At 33.7% G+C, this 16,736-nt stretch overlaps 1 protein-coding gene across 13 annotated transcripts in view; it reads left to right on the plus strand.

Moving 5' to 3' along the window:
• The window catches only part of UNC79 (unc-79 homolog, NALCN channel complex subunit), a 318,327-nt gene that overhangs the window by 215,826 nt on the left and 85,765 nt on the right, over window positions 1–16,736 (plus strand). For 9 of the 13 annotated variants that reach the window (XM_074289679.1, XM_074289683.1, XM_074289680.1 and 6 more), the window contains one exon: window positions 15,980–16,081. The exons of the other annotated variants lie outside the window; for them this stretch is intronic. In XM_074289679.1, coding sequence (XP_074145780.1) covers window positions 15,980–16,081 — 102 coding nt within the window. The remainder of the gene's footprint in view (window positions 1–15,979; window positions 16,082–16,736) is intronic. 13 annotated transcript variants of the gene reach the window in all.

Raw genomic sequence — 16,736 nt, forward strand, 5'->3', positions numbered from 1 at the left:
GGGAGGTTCAGAAAAATCCTACTGTATGGACAGCTTTTATTTCTTCCTCAGCATGTTTAAGTTTTATTGTTATGAAAACATTTATAACTCTATCCATGCAAAAGACAGTGGTATGATAGAAGAGGGCAATGGGCTGAGACTGGAAGTCTTCATAATAATTATGTTGGGTTGGGTAAGTTGCTTCATCTCCCTGAGCTTTCGTATACTTAGCTAAAAGAGATAATTTCAGAGGTTCCTTCTAATTCCAACCTTCTTTGTTGGATCCTAAAGTCTCTTTCAGTTCAGCCTTTCTATATATATTGGTAAATTCTATTTTAAGGTCTCTTATGTTGCTAACATTCTATGTTTTTTGTTCTAAGAATTCTTCCAAGTCAAGAGTTTGGTATTCTAACAATCTCCATTTTAAGTCCTCTTTTAGACCTAACATTCTGAAATTTTTAGTTTTTGAGCTAATGTAAAAAAAATTCCCCATTTAATTTTTTCTTATTAGCATGAAGGTAACTGGACTCTCAGGTTATGGCAGCAGAGCACAAAACCATGCAGATTCTACCAAGCTAGAAAGATTCCCAATATCATATCCATGAAAGTTTTAGTTGTACTAAAAAGTCTGTCACCAGAAGCTTACCTACTTAGTGATGGATTCTTAGTTTATAATAACCCATGAAACAAATATGTAGTTCTTGCCTGCTTTCATGTTAAGGTTGTTGGATTGGCAGACAAAGAGAGCAGGGGATCCTAAGAAGCACATAGTATTTAGATTGTGTTAGACATTAATTTAACTGCAGATATTCTTAATTTGAGATTTTTGTCTAGTAATCATTGAGTTAATTAATGCACAGCTAGAGAAAACATTGATGTTCTTGATATAAATGATACACAAAAAACATATGGAAGTTGCAGCTAAATGGAAGGACAACTTATTTGTTCTATTTGGAAAGGTGAATGAAAATGTTGGCAAAATTGTTTTACCATGCAGCCAAAGGTAACAACAAACTTCATTTTATGATATAGTGGATCATCTTGTCTTATATTACTTATAAAGATAAACGAAAACAGCCATTATCATAATTCCAGGTTTTGTGTCAACATCTCTTGTAGAAGATGAAAAAGGAGGAAAAATTTATGAATAACTTGAGAGTTTTCTAAATTAAGTCAACATATAATTTGAAACTAAATGACTTTAATTAAAGGGAGAGAATAAGAGAGAGGGAAGCAAAAACTATGTAGGAAAATATGGTTTGGCATTATAAATGAAAGAAATAAAGCTTTGAGACCACTTAAAATTTCATATCTGTATTTTATTTTGTCTCATATTTTAAAAACATTTTACTGGCATCTCTTGACTTTTTCTTTTACATCACCTTCATTTCCCAATGTCTTTCTTTCCACCTGCATTCCTCCTTCCCAGAGAGCTCTCCCTTGTAACAATGAATGAAAAGGAAGAAAGGAAATAAGGTAGAACTAATCTACATGTGAAAGAAAGGCTGGCATTATATATGTTCTCCATATTCATAGTCTTCAATCTGTGCAAAGAATAAGGAGGAACTTTTTCATTTCTCTTCTTTGGGACCTTACTTGATCATTAAAATTTCACAGCTTTTAGTGTTCTTATGCTTTGTTTTTCTAGTGCAGTAATATCCAATTATATTTGTCTACTATAACTTGTTTAGAAATTCCCTAATCAATAAGCATTTACTTTGTTGCTAATTCTTTGCTAATACTAAAAATACTGCTCTAAATTCTGGAATATTTTGTTTTACAAATTGTCCTCTTTGGGATAAGTGCCTAGTCTAGAAGTGGAAGCTGAGTCAAAGAATGTGAACATTTTTGTAACTTTATTTGCAAAATTACAAAATCCCTGCTAGGGAAAGGTCTCTTGTGGAAAGGGAAACTTGAACTGAATCTTGAAGGAAGCCAGGAAATCCAAGAAGATGGAAGTGAGGGGCAGAATGTTTCAGGCATTGGGACATCTAGGGCAACCACAGAAAGATGGGAAAATGGGGAATGTTGTTGTTGATGAACTGCCAGTAGCTAGAGCATATGAAGGGAAGCAAAATATGTGTAAGAAAAGGCCACATTAAGCCAAACAAAGAAGTTTATATTTGCTCCTGGGCCTCATTGAGTTGAGGATAGGATATGTGATATGGTCAGAAACTCTACTTTAGAAAAATCACCTTGGCAATTGAGTGGAGGGTATATTCCTTACATAGGCCCATATTCTATCCAGTGAACACCCAGCTAATCCCATATATATATATATATATATATATGTATACTATTGCATATATTTGTGTATATAGGTACACATGTTTATATGTATAAATAACTATATGTTTTACACACATATATACATGCACTCCTATTTGTGTAAATAATCAATTGGTCAAATCAGCAAATATATATTGCTTATCCTCTGCCACGGGTGCCTAGGTGCCTAGCATGTGCTAGGGTTACAAAGAGAAAGTTATAATACTCCTACCCTCAGTGAGCTTGCATTCACTTTTTTTCAACATATCCTTGTCTGTTCATTCCCTTTTGTTTGTAAACATATGCATATCTCCTCCATCCTGAAAAACCCTCATTATCTTTGATCCTGTGTTTCTTCTGCCCTATGTAGATAATTTCCTCAAAAAGTCCATCTGTGATAGATGTCTCCACTTCCTTTTCCTCTTACACTTTTCTTAATCCTTTACAACTGGGCTTCTTTTTCATTGCACCAAAACTACTCTCTTCAAAGTAACTAGTGATCTCTTAGTTTCCAAATCCAATGGTCTTTTCTCAATCCTCATTCTTGATCTCTCTTCAGCATTTAGTATTGTTAATCACTCTTTCCCCCTTGATACTCTCCTCTCTCTAGGTTTCCAAGACATTACTCTCTCCTGATTCTCCTTCTGTCTATTTAGCCATTCCCTCAGTCTCCTTTGCTGGATCCTCATTCAGATTGTACCCTTCTAACTATAAGTCTCCTTCAGGATTCTGTTCTGAGCCCTTTTCTCTTTTCCTTCATTTTACTTGGTGATCTCCTCAGTTCCCATGATATCCTATCCCATAGATAATTACAATGACTATGCTCATGATTTTCAAGTCTGTCCTACTCCAAACTCTCTGCTAACCTACACCATCTCATTTCTAATTAATTCCCTTTTAGACATCTCCAACAGGAAGGATGTCCAATAGACATTTAAAACTATTCCTTTCCAAAATAAAATTCATGATCTTCCCCCCAAAACCTGCATCTCTTCTTACCTTGTACTAAAGAAGGCAATACTATCCTCTCCATTCCTCAGGCTATAGTTATCATTTATGAGTTATCTTCAACTCTCCAAACTCCTACCCCATCCTCCAATATCCAGTATGCTTGGATTATTTACAATAACTTTCTGGTGAGTCTGTTTGCCAAAAGTTTCTCCTCACTATAGTTTATCTTCTATTCAGCCTCCAAAGTGATTTTCTTAATGTTCAGGTCTGACTGTATCATCCCCTTTTCAATACACACCACCAAATCCCTATCATCCCCCCAAATGCTGCATTTTCTCCCATTATAATCAATCCTTCTTAATATTTCTGGTTTTCTTATACCTTGCTCCCTATCATCTACTCTTTAGTCTGTTCCATGAACAAGACACTCTTATCTTGTAGCTTTAAGCATTTTTTTTTCCTGGCTGTTATCATACCTAAAATGTTATCCCTCCTTAATTCTACCTAGTGATTTTCCTGGTTTCCTTTGAATTCAAAATAAGATTCCATCTTTTACAGGAAGATTTTCCCAACATATTTTAATTCTAGTGTCTTTCCTCTGATAGCTATTTCCCATATATCCTGTATATAGCTTGCTTTGTATGTATTTGTTTGCATCTTGTCTTCCAGTTTGTTAGATTGTAAACTTCTGGAGGATAGGAACCATCTTTTGAGTCTTTTGTATCCCTAGCAGTTAGCATAGCTCCTGGCACATCGTAGGTACCTACTGTTTTTTTTTTTTTTTTTTGATTAATTCTAATGGAAAAAAGCATGTATAAATATATTTATGTAAAGGTACACACAAAGTAGATACACAGTAACTAGGGAAAATACTAGCAGCTAATGAAACCAAGAAAGTATTTTTGGAAACAAATCGAACCAGGAATACATTGTACACAATAGTAGCAAGAATGGGCAATGATCAGATATGAAAGGCTTAGTTCTTTTTAGTAGTTCATGATTTAAAGCAATTCCAATAGACTTTGGATAGGAAGTACCATCTACAACCAGAAAAAGAACAAAGGAGACTGAATATAAATCAATGCATGCTATGCTCATTTCTTTCTTCTGTTTTTTTATTTTATTTTATTATTTTTTTTTAAATCTCTTCCATGGTTTTTCCCGTTTGCTCTGATTTTTCTCTCCCAATATGATTCATAAAGCAATATGTATTAAAAATAAATAAACTTACTACTATAAAAAATATCTTTGACTTCCCTATGGAACATGGTACTTTAGATGAGTCTTGGAGGAAGTTGTGGATTCTAAAAGCAGAGGTAAGATAGGGTGGCTTTCTATACATAAGGAGCAGTCAGTGAAAGGGCACATGTTGTTTCCATCTCATCCCCTTCACTGAATGTCCCTCATGAATCAAGTTGCTTCTTCTTTTATAACTCAGTTTGGAAGAATTGGTACAGTTTTGGATTATGGAAACTGTGATTGCTCTGAAAGTGTACTACCCAAATCTTAGAATAATATTATTTAATGTAGCGGTTCTATTTCTTGTTTCTCTAGTTTATGTTAACTCCTTTAGATTTTAGAAGGAAAAATTTGATACTTGGAGTAAAGTGCCACCTGATGTTTGTAACATAGCCCACATATTTATAAATGAGCAGGCCTAAACAGTCTAAATAGATCATAGGGAAATTAGGAGAGGCTACTTTGGACTTGAAGGGGATATCATTAATGGAGGAATATAGTCCTTTTTGAAAAACTAATGGTAGCTTTGAATCAAAATTAAATTATATTTGGCTGTCTTCATATGACATGGGATTGCTATAATTTCAATAATAAATGATAGGCAGTATTTCAGATCAATAATATCACAAAAAATGGAAGGAGTATATTTTAATAGAAAGAATATGGCTTCATAATCAACCATGTATACAATGAAAAATTATATATCTAAGGAATATGGAAAGGCTTTTATAAAGTGATAAAAGAAAAATCAATAGAACAAGAGCTATAACTCCAAAATATGCACACCAATCCATGATCCCAGTTTCTCTCTAGTCCACTGATATTATATTTTATATTTCTGGAGAGGGCTAGTTTTGCCATTGTAGTGGTTTTAAGATAGTATCAGAAGGTTATCTTGATATGTACTCTAAATAAAATTCCTCTATTTTATATTAATAAAGTGTTTAAGTTTTATATGCTTTATTATTCCCTTATCAATGACAGGAGCTGGGCTTTATCATACATTCTTTCCTCCCTCATACTCTCTGTCTTTGAAATATTCTTCTAAAACATCACACAAATCTCTGAGTTCTCATATTTTATTTGTAACTAGATTATCTTGATTTGAAAAAGTTCATTGTTTTACACACTTAATTGCTTATCTATTGTTCTTCTGAGATTTTCTTGAAGTAAATATGTATCTTTACAAAATTATCTTTGCAAAATTTTCAGTCTAAAGGTTCCTCAAGCATCCATCTCTTGCCTTTAAACTGTATATTGAATTTGGCTAGATAAATTCTTGGTTTGTAACTCATGATTTTTTTATTTTTGAATTATGCTGCATTTAGTTTTTTTCCCATTCCCTTTTGTTTTTTTCAAGAAGTTTACCATCATCATGGTTAATGTCCTTTGGAAAGTTAATTCTGTTAGAGCATAATTACATTATTTCTAGACAGCTTGTATCTTTTTCCTTCTGGGAGCTCTGTGGATTCTCTTTATAGATTGTTGCTTTCTTTGCTAATAATTTCAAATTCTTTTGTTTTTCAAATTTATCTTCTCCAAGTTTGTCACTTTCTTTTTATTCTTTCTAGTTCTTTAGCTATTCTATTGGTTTTCTGGACCTGCATTGATATTTATTGGCTGTAATTCTGTTTTCCCCTCTACTCAGTCTATTGTTGACTAATTCCTTTGATTCTTTAGTGTTTTCCCTTTTATGCTCTATATCAGTAATTTTCTTTATTATTCCCTTCTAAGCATGTTTAAGTATCTTTTGATTCTACCAGGAATTCTTTCTGTGATGGTTCATTTTCTTTAAGATCTTAATTTAATTTTATGTTCTTGACAACATTAATGTTTATTCAATTTCTTTAAATATGAGATCAATTCAAGAGTCTCTCGGAACATTACAATAGTTTTTTTTTCCTTTTCTTTTCTTTTTTTTGCTGAGGCAATTGGGGTTAAGTGATTTGTCCAAGGTCACACAGATAGAAAGTGTTAAGTGTCTGAGAATAGATTTGAACTCAGGTCCTCCTGACTTAAGGGCTGGTGCTCTATCCTGTGCCACCTTGCTACCCCAAATAGTTTATTATTTTTTCAATCTGTATTCCTTTAGGTGTAATTTTTTACAGATGAATGAGAATTTGTCCCACTTCCATTTTGGTTGATTTTTTTCCTGTTTGTTTCTTTATTACTTTTCTTTGTTTTTATTTTATTTTATTTTATTTTTCTGAATGGTCTGTGAGGATCCTGACTTTCTTTAAACCTTTTTATCATCTTGGCTGGATGTATTCATTTGTCTTCTTTTTCTGCTTGGATCAAGGGTTATCATATAAAAATATGGGAAGAGAACAAAAAGGTTTTTACAGAAAATTCTCTACTAAAGATCACAGTTTTGATAGGAAAAAGTAAAGAGAAAAGAAGATTCCATTTGTTGATTTTGTTGTTATTGTTGTATTACAAAACAACACCGCATTTTAATTTTTTGAGCAAAGTATAATCTTTGGGACTTTTGTCACATAAGGTGTGCTATTCATTAAGATCATATAAATTCCAAGATAGATAAGATTTTAGAGAACTTTGTTCAATAATCTTTTAAATATCATCCTCAAGTGAAACATGAAAAATATGTCATTGTCTTTTACAAAAACAAAATAGAAAGATCTCTATGGACATTAACTTTTCCAAATGTACATATTTGTAAATGAAATTGTGCTGATTTCACTGAACCTTATAATACAACTGGCCTCCTCAGTGATATCCATAGTCACTTAAAAGAGATTAGCTTGGAGACCCACAAAGGAAAAACCAAGTAAATGAAGAACATTTAATTCCTAAATTATGACATGCAGTTGGATGGACAACCCACTGAATAAATACACCAGTATATGTATCTCAGAGAGGCACCATAAATGGATAATGGTTCAGAATAAAATGATATGAAAAGAAATATGAGTTTCTATGTAGCAATTCAGTGATAATAAATGACTCCTTATTATAAAAGGCCATCTCTGACACAATTTCTCAACCATTCCTGTAGGATGGTTACTCATAATCGTGGATGATAATCTCAGAGTATTCCTAATTGTAAGTGACCTTTAGGAAAAATATAAGGTGAGTGTAAAAAGGTTACATTAATGGTAACTGTGAGGTGATAAATAGCATCAAAGACATCAAAAACACATTAAACTATTAGAGGGTGATGATTGGTCCTTTAGTGAGGAATAGATTTTATGGGGTATCCAAGAAATATTCAAAGAAACAAGACATTAGACATTAGAACATTGGGTGGATACTCTATGAGAGCTTAAACAGAAAAAATGTGGACAGGACTGACAAGGTGAGAAGGTAAGGGTGGGCTATGGTATGATTTGGTTTTAAATCCTGGAATGGCTATGTAATACTTGTGTCATTTACTTCTATGGTTTCAACTTTCCTAATTTATAAAATGAGGATTTCTAAGATTTTTTTTCATTTCTAAATCTAATATCAATAAAATATTTATTGAGGACCTACTGTTTGCAAGGTCCTATTCTCAACATTGGGGGTGGGGAAGAATTCAAATACAATTGAGGATATCTTTTTTAATATTACCTGCATTTCCAATAAACAATTATTTGTAACAAATAATAAAAAAGAGGAAAAAGCAAGTAGTTTACTAAAACAAACCAACACAGCTGAGTTTGACAGTACTTGCAATACTTTATACCCAAAGTTCCCTATTTCTTCAAAGAATTAAAGGAGTTACATTTTCTCAATTCTTATCTGAGGTAAAGCTTTGTCATTATAATTTCACATGGTTCAGTTTTATTTTGTTTTCAATAAACAGTTATTAAGTACCCTGTAAGTAACTGTACTAGGTGTTCAGAATACAAAGACAAAAATAAATAATTTTGGCTCCAGAATTTATATAAGGGATTCTAAAAGTTTTCATACAGTTTTAAGTGATTAAAATGTAGAACTTCACTAAGTTTTAATAATTTGAAACTCCACTAAATTTTTTGGTATTTTTGCAAATAGTTGCAACTTGAAAGAACAATAGCTAGTAAATAGCTAGGTAAAATTATACAAAATAAATGAAAGATAATTTGGGAAAAACTAATCAGGGATATCAGGAAAGTTCTAATACATGAGGTGGCATTTGAACTGAACTTTGAAGAAGAGAGCCAGGATTTTACCAGGTTAAGATAAAGAGGAAGAGAGCATTGTAGGCAAAGATAGCCTGTGCAAAGACATGGAGGTAGGATCACATGAAGAACAAGATGAAGGGCTACCCCTTGGGTTCTCAAACTTTTCCTATACAGAAATTAATCCCAAAGATAAGGCAACTGCAGCTCTTTCCATGATTTATGATACCTGGAATCCAAAGAATGTTTGATCATTTGAACTGATTATCTCTGATCCCAAGTTCACTCAGCAACCCAATCCCATGTCTTGTGTTACCAGCAATGAGGCTCCACCAAGAAGTCCAAGGATGAGACTTAACAAACAAACCCATAGCCACACCTCTTTCCAGTGCCATGGAACTCTTGTTCCCAGCTGCAAAAATTTGTCCTGGCCAAGATAAGTCAGGAGCCACAGCCCTATATCACTGGTACAACAAAGCTCTGAACTACCGATGCAAGGATGGACAGTCTCATAATATTGGAAGAGCAAGTGCTGGGGCAGATAACCCTGTGATAACTGTGTAGCAAAGAGCCAAACTAAAGAACTAGGGAACAGAGGGAATTGGAAAAAAACCACAGGACATGGCACAATATGTGTTTGAGGAATTATGCAACATTCCACCAAACCTGAGAGAAAGAGTGAATACTACCCAACTGGGGTCAGTCTAAAATTACCACCCAAAAGTCACGGGGGCAGAGAGTTAAGCTAGTGAATTATGAATTGCCCAGTGTAGGAGGAGACTGAGGTGCTTTTAGGTTCAGCTCCCAAGGAAACCACAATCGTGAGACATGAGAAATAAGGAAAATAAGGCTAGAATTAAAGATTTCATAAAGAGGAAAGCTCAGTGATCTTGAATAAGCAGATAAGTCAGTAGGAAAAACACTTAACTACAAAGGGAAATATGGCTCCAGATCTAGCAAACAAATTCAGGCATCTATAAAAATACTGAAAAATAAAGGAAAATGAGTCAATAATGGAGGACTCTGTAGCATTTGAGGAGGACATGGTAACACTATACACTATCTCTGAGTGATTCAGAAGAGAACTGGGAAGTATAAGAGCAGAATTTTTGGTCTGGAGAGCAAAAAAACAAAAACAAAAATCCAATAACTGGAATATGCAACGGCAAGCCTTACCTATAAAAAAGAGAACAATAATAGAAAATGAACAATAGATTATAAATGCAAATACCCAGAAGTAAAGGGCAATTTAGAAGAGAAAAACAGCATTAAAAGAATATTATCATGTAAGCAAAACATACTGATCTTGAAGACAACCAAAGATCATAGGTTTCCAGAAGAACATGATAGAACAATAAGCCTTAATAATATACTAGAGGAAATATTAAAGAATAGAACTTTCTGGAACTGCTAAGCATAGAAAATAAATTCTAGTTGAAAGAATTCACAGAATGTGATATGCTGGGACTACAATGTCAATTTGGTTGGCGTATAGAGTACTTTGGGAGAAGTAATGTGAATTTGGTTTGGATTTAATAGATTGGAGCCAGATTGAATAAAACTTTGCCAAACAGAGCAGGTTATATTTAATGATAAAGATTATAAGACCTGTTAGCATTTCTTGAGCATAGAAGAGACAAGATCAGAACTTGCTTTAGGAGTATCAATTTAGCAGATGTTTTGAGATGGAATGTTTTGAGAGAAAAGAGAGACTGAAAACAGAGATAAGTTAGGGGACTATTGTAATCTCTGGGAGAGGGCTGATATATGGAGAAAATGTGTATGTCAGAAGTATTATGGAAGTATAATTAACAAGACTTGTAAATTGACTGGATGAATGAAAGAAGCATACATTAAGTTCTTACTGTGTGCAAAGAACTGTGTACTGAGCAATGGGGAAACAAATAGATAAGTCCTTTTTTTTTTTTTTTTTTTTTACAAAGAACTCAAGTCTCACAGATGGGATTCTGAGAGGAAATAAACTTGAGAATGACTCCAACATGATGGATATAGGTAAATGGGAAAACTGGTGTTTTCAACAGAAAGAGTATTTTGGAGGGAAAGATAAATAGGTTCTGTTCTGGACGTGTTGAATTCACCATACCTATTGAATATTCCCTGTCTTTAAGGAGCCTACATATCAACATGATAAGCTAACTAAGGGTACTCAAATAACTTATAGTAAGTGTCAAATAAGTGGTACAGAGGTACATACTCCCCCCTCTAAGGAAGATGGAAAAGATCAGGAAATAAAGTGACTTTTGATTTGCATCTTGAGTGGTGGTTGAGATTTGGTTAGATTAAAAAAAAAAGAGAGAGAGAGAGAGAGAGATTTGGTTAGATGAAGAAAAGGATGGAGAGTGCTTTTTTAAAATTAGAGTTAGAGTTAGAATTCCTATATAATTTGCTACCACTACCAAAATTATAGTCATAGTCCCTCTGCACAGTTCCACATGGGATAATTTTGTTTATTCAACGTGTGTGTATGGAAGTATCCCAGGAATAGGAGGCAAGATTAGTCTTTTAGTTTGGTTTCTGTATAATTTTAGGCAAGTTACCTCATATATCCAAGTCCCAGTTTGCTTATTTGTCAAATGAATTGTTGGCAATGACTTCATTGACAACTTTACAGGTTATCACAAAGATCAAATAAGATAATAGGTATAGAGTGCTATAGAAATTTTAGGCATTATAATGCTATCTAGAGAACATGATATTAGTCAAACTCATTTTTAAAGTTTTTTTTTTTTTTACCATTTACAAAATACCTGACTCATTGCAACATTGTGAGCTAGTTAATATATAGTTCTTGTGACTTCTGAGTCTTCTTATCCCAACACTAAACTCCCAGTGACAAGCTGAGTGCCAGATCTTGTCTGTCTCCTCTTCAGCATTATAGGGCCTACCCTAGAATGTCAGAAGGTAAACCTATAATGCTATCAGCTTGCATCTCCACATTTGCTTTTCCCTGAGATAGTTAATAATTTTAATTAGCCAGCTACAAATACCTTTAAGAAAAGGATACTATTTTTGATACAATAAGAACAGTTGGCACAAAACATGCTCCAAAAAGTCAGTGACATTCTCTTATAAGTACATATAGAGTACAGATAAAAGTGAACTCCCCCTAAAGGAGTCCATGTGAAGGTAATGTATACTTTTTGGTTACTCAGAGTCCTTTTCTTTCACTTGTGCAGTGCTTAAGAACTTCACTTTTAGCATGGTAAAGCTGTGCTCTTCCATCCTTGGACTAACTGGCAACAGTTCTCCATTGGGAACCATCCTAGGGCATTGAAAGGGAGAGGGGAGCTCCAACATCATCCAGATCTTTCAAAGCTGGAGAGTTCTCTTTCACTCATGACTAAGGAGACCTGATCAAGGCTTAATTTGAGGACCCTCTTTCAACTCCCCAAATCTTCCTTTCCCAGGTAGTTTCTTCTCAAGCCTATGCTAGAAGCCATATTTGGTCAAATTTCTGGAAAAACCTCCATTCTAATTCTGTTTTTTAATAAAACATTTGGATAATGTAACAAAATGTTACATTTTGTAACAAAAATGTAAAAAAAAAGTCAGTTGGAGAGGACTTCTTGTCTGAAGCAATTTTACTTTATTGTAATATTTTCATATATGGTATATATTAAGATTGTGATTTATTAAGACATGTTCTTACTTAATTAAAGCTAAAATTAAATGATTTAATACCCTTTACCCCACCAGCTTTCCGTTATATAAGTATTATTGTTATTATTTTGTAGATGAGTAAAGCAAGACTTAGGGAGATTATTGCTTGCACAAGGATCATCTAGCTAGTAGGTATTAGAGTAATTAGATAGTCTATCTTGCCCTTTTTAAATATGTTGTCATCCTCCTTGCCTCAAGACTGGAGCCATATGTATCTTTGTTGTCATGAATGACAAATATATTTTCTCACACATATCTAACCAAAGGTTATGCTCAGTTTCTTTTCTCTTAAATCACAATCTCCTCTGAATTCAAATCCAATGCCTTTCCTATTTTATTCTCTGCACAAAATTCCTATTTTAACCAAATGCCCTATGTAGTCAACATGGTGCAGCAGGCATGGTGATAGATTTGGAGTCATGGTATCTCACTTCAAGCCTTGGCTCTGCCATTTGCTAACTTTGTGGCCTGTAGCAAGTCATTAATCTCTCTGGGCCCAAATTTCTCAAATTTATATAATGAGGGTCTGAGCTAGATGATTCTAGATGTAGAGCAATGATTTTATTATCTCCCTTTTATTTCCCTATCACAAATTCTATCCACTTGCCCCAAAATTCTTAGAAAATATCCTTCCATCTTTCCTATCCTCATCCTTCTTATATTTTCTATTTGCCTGCTTCTTTTTGCTATCCTCATCCCTGTTTTTTCTCTTCTCTGGCTCATGTGAAAAAAAAGAAAAAAAAAGAGAAGTTGATATGATTCTTCTAGAAAATATATCTACTGTTTGTATAGGGATCTACTATAAGCTCCTTACCTCACATGCAAGCCCTTTATGAATTGAGATTAGATATTAATTCAAACCATATAATTGAAAAAAAATCATTTCATCCAGTCCTTATGGATCAGGGTAATTTTCTACTCATTGATAATAGAATTATATATTTGGATGTGAAAGGGATCATAGACGCTATTGAGAGTCTAACTACCTGATTTTACAAATGAAGATACTGTGGTACTAAGAGATTTAGTGAAATACTGAGGGTCACAAGACTAGAATTTGTGGTAGGATTTGGACTTGGGTCTTCCTGATTTTTAAGTCTAACAGTATTCTCTGCACCATTAAGATTCTACTGTACTTTCATGCTGAGCTGATGCCTTTTTGGACACAAAGATAGTGCCCATTGTAATGGATTTTTAAATTAATAATAGATAATGATAATGACAATAACTTCCATATATTATTATTTGACCTAGCTTTGTCTTTCAGAACCTCTTTTCTAAATATCTATGGGAAAAATTTCTGCATTTTATGGTTATTCTCAGCTGCTTCATCATAATACTAACTCACATATATAGGGCTCAATATCTTTTTTTTTTTTTTTTTTTGGCAAGGCAATTGGGGTTAAGTGACTTGCACAAGATTATATAGCTCATTAAGTGTGAAGTGTCTGAGTCTGGATTTGAACTCAGGTCCTCTTGACTCTTGACTGCTGCTCCATCCATTGTACTATCTAGATGCCCTGTCCTCATTTGTAAAATAAGAATTTAGAATTAATTGGCCTCTGAAGTCTCTTCTAGCTCACCTGTGATTTCATGATTATTGTGGAACACATTTCTGCTTCGGAAATATGGTGGAATAGATGACCTCTGGTATTTATTGCAGCTTGCTAATTTTGTGAATCTCTTTAGTAACTTCTGGCTTTGGTTTCTTTGCTATTCTGGGTAAATGGTTTCAGGTCTCAGTTTCACTATTCAGCTATAGAAGAATGGAATATCTTTGATTGAAAAGATTGCTTATGTGATACAGTTATAATAAGGTTAACTCAGGATTGAAGTGCCAGGGTGAAGTTCCTCTGTACCTACAAATTTAAGGCTCTGCCACAAATGAGTGTGTTGGTGTTAATTCCTTAAAGGACTATGTGTATAATCTCTCAGGACATCTTTTACTCATTTGGCTTCTTTAACTTTATAGCTTTGACTTTATTATGGCCAATTTTGACACATTATTATAAAATGCATCATAAAAATCTCCCATTCATTTTCCAAATGCAGAACATCTGAGCATTTAAAAACATTGTCATTACTCCTCAATGGTGTTACCAACCAGCTTCCCTTTTCCCTCAAAGATATTAAAAAGATATATAAATTGTTCAGCACAATTTCTGGGTGACCTTTTGCTGTCACTACTTTTATTTATCAGGAATTTGCACACTTATTCTAGTGTTCATCTTTAGATTATTGATGATTGATGTTCATGACTTCTTAGTCAATTGCTTAGTCAATCTCAAGAAAGCATATCGAAAACAATTATTATCACTTCATTTCCACGAGCCTGTTTTCCTCTTATCTATAAATGATGGTTTTGAAATAGATAGTCTCTAAGATTGTTTTTGTTCTAAAAATCCTATGATCCTTTAATTTGTTCCAAAAATGGCTAGGTCAAGTGGTGGAAATTACAGTAAACTAGGAGTTAGAAAATCTAAATTTGGGACCTGCTTTTTCCCTCATATACTATGTGAGCTTAATAAATTACTTCTATTTTAACACCTTAGTTTTTTCATCTGTAAAATAGAGATAATTTTACTAGTACATCTCTTCTGAGGAAATTATTTTACAATCTGTAAGAATGACTCTTTTAACCTTGAGCAATGTATTTAACTTCCTGACTATCAGTTTACTGATATATAATTGGAATAATAATATTTAAATTATCTGTATCATAGGAGAGGTAGTACGATGAAGTGAAGTGAACACTGTACTTAGAAGAGATCTGAGTTTGAATGCTGCTTCTAACTTAATAAAGGTGAACCTTTGGACAGGCCACTTAATTTCTCTGCTATATATCTGTAAAATGGATACAATGCTTCCATACCGCAGCATGAAAAAAATAGGAGGATCAGTATACTATAATATCAACTTTGTCAACAGAGTCAAGTCTGTGCCATGGCAGATAAAATAATGATATTCTAGTCTGCCTGTGTATACTTAAGATATGTATAGAATGCACTAAGAGAAACCTAATATCTAGAATAGGACATGCGAGAACTTTAATTGTCCTCTAACTGCAGTTAAACTAAACCTGGAGAACATGTTGAGTTCTGGGCACTACATTTTGAAAAAGACATTGACAAACTAGAATATATGCAAAAGAGGTTAACTGTATTGATGAAAGAACTAGAAATTGAAGATAAATTGAAATTTATCAAGATAATTAGACAAAAGAAAAGATCTGACAGGAGGTTCATGATAACTATATTTATGTATCTAAAGGATTGTCTTATGGAAGAGAGATTAGACTTGTTTTACATGTCCTCATAGGGCACAGATAGTAACAGTAAATAAAAGTTGCAGATATGGATTTAATTTTGTTATAACAAAAACTTTCCTAACAGGGCTATCTGAAAATAGGAGGGGTTGCTTTAAGTAAATTAGTTTCTCAGTGCTGGAGGGCTTTAGCCAGAAGTTTAGTGTCCAGTTCCAGGTACTAAATGGATTGGACTAGATGACCTTTAGTGTTCTTCCAACTCAGTGATACTGGGTCTCTTTGTAACTTTTACAACTTATCTAATAGAGTTTCTATAGGGGAAGTAATATGTAAACTCTAAAATGCTATATAAATATGAGTTATTTTTAATATTACAATTATAGACTTACTATTATTTAATATTAATATTATTGTTTCAGCCCTTCTTGGCTATTTATATAATCCAAAATTATCAGCGCAACATTGAAATGTATACATTTTTTTTTCTTTTTAGGTTCTTTCCTTACTCTTTAAACAATTTCCCTTCTTTCCTCCTGGAAATGCCATCAATTTCCCTATTTCTGTTGAGGGCACCACCATCCTCCCAGTCACCCAGGTTCGTAACCTTGGAGTCATTTTTGACTCTTCCCTTTCCCCCAACACTCATATCCAACCAGTTGCCAAGTCCTGTTAATACTACCATCACATCTCTTGCATCCATCCCTTTTTCTTCATTCACAAGGATTCCACTCTAGTTTAGGCCTCCATCACCTCTCATCTGGACTATTGTAATAACTTTATAACTTATCGCTCTATTTGTAGATTTGTCCATATTCCCACAGACTTAGAGTAAGCTTCTTAGTGTATAGGATCACAGAATCATATATCTAGAGCTGGAAAGGACCATAGAGAGTCATCTAGTCCAACCTCCTGATTTTATAGACAAGGAAAATGGCATCCAGAAAGGCTAAGTACCTTGTCTAGGGTTAGAGAGATAGTAAATGGAAGAGCCAGGATTTTGAAATGAGGTTCTCTGATATTCAAATTCAGCAACTCTACTCATATTATTTTCCTGCCAAACTTTCAGTGACTCCTATTGTCTCTATGATAAATACAAATTTCTTAGTGGGATATTTAATGCCCTTCAAAGTCTGACTCCTTTCTGGTCTTATTTCACATGATTCCACTTTGCATTCTATATATTTCAGCCAAACTGGGTCACACTGACTGTTCCCTCAGTGAAGTATTTCCTCTCCTACTTCTGTGCCATT

Source organism: Sminthopsis crassicaudata, chromosome 2, assembly GCF_048593235.1.
Source record: "Sminthopsis crassicaudata isolate SCR6 chromosome 2, ASM4859323v1, whole genome shotgun sequence".
NCBI lineage: Eukaryota > Metazoa > Chordata > Mammalia > Dasyuromorphia > Dasyuridae > Sminthopsis > Sminthopsis crassicaudata.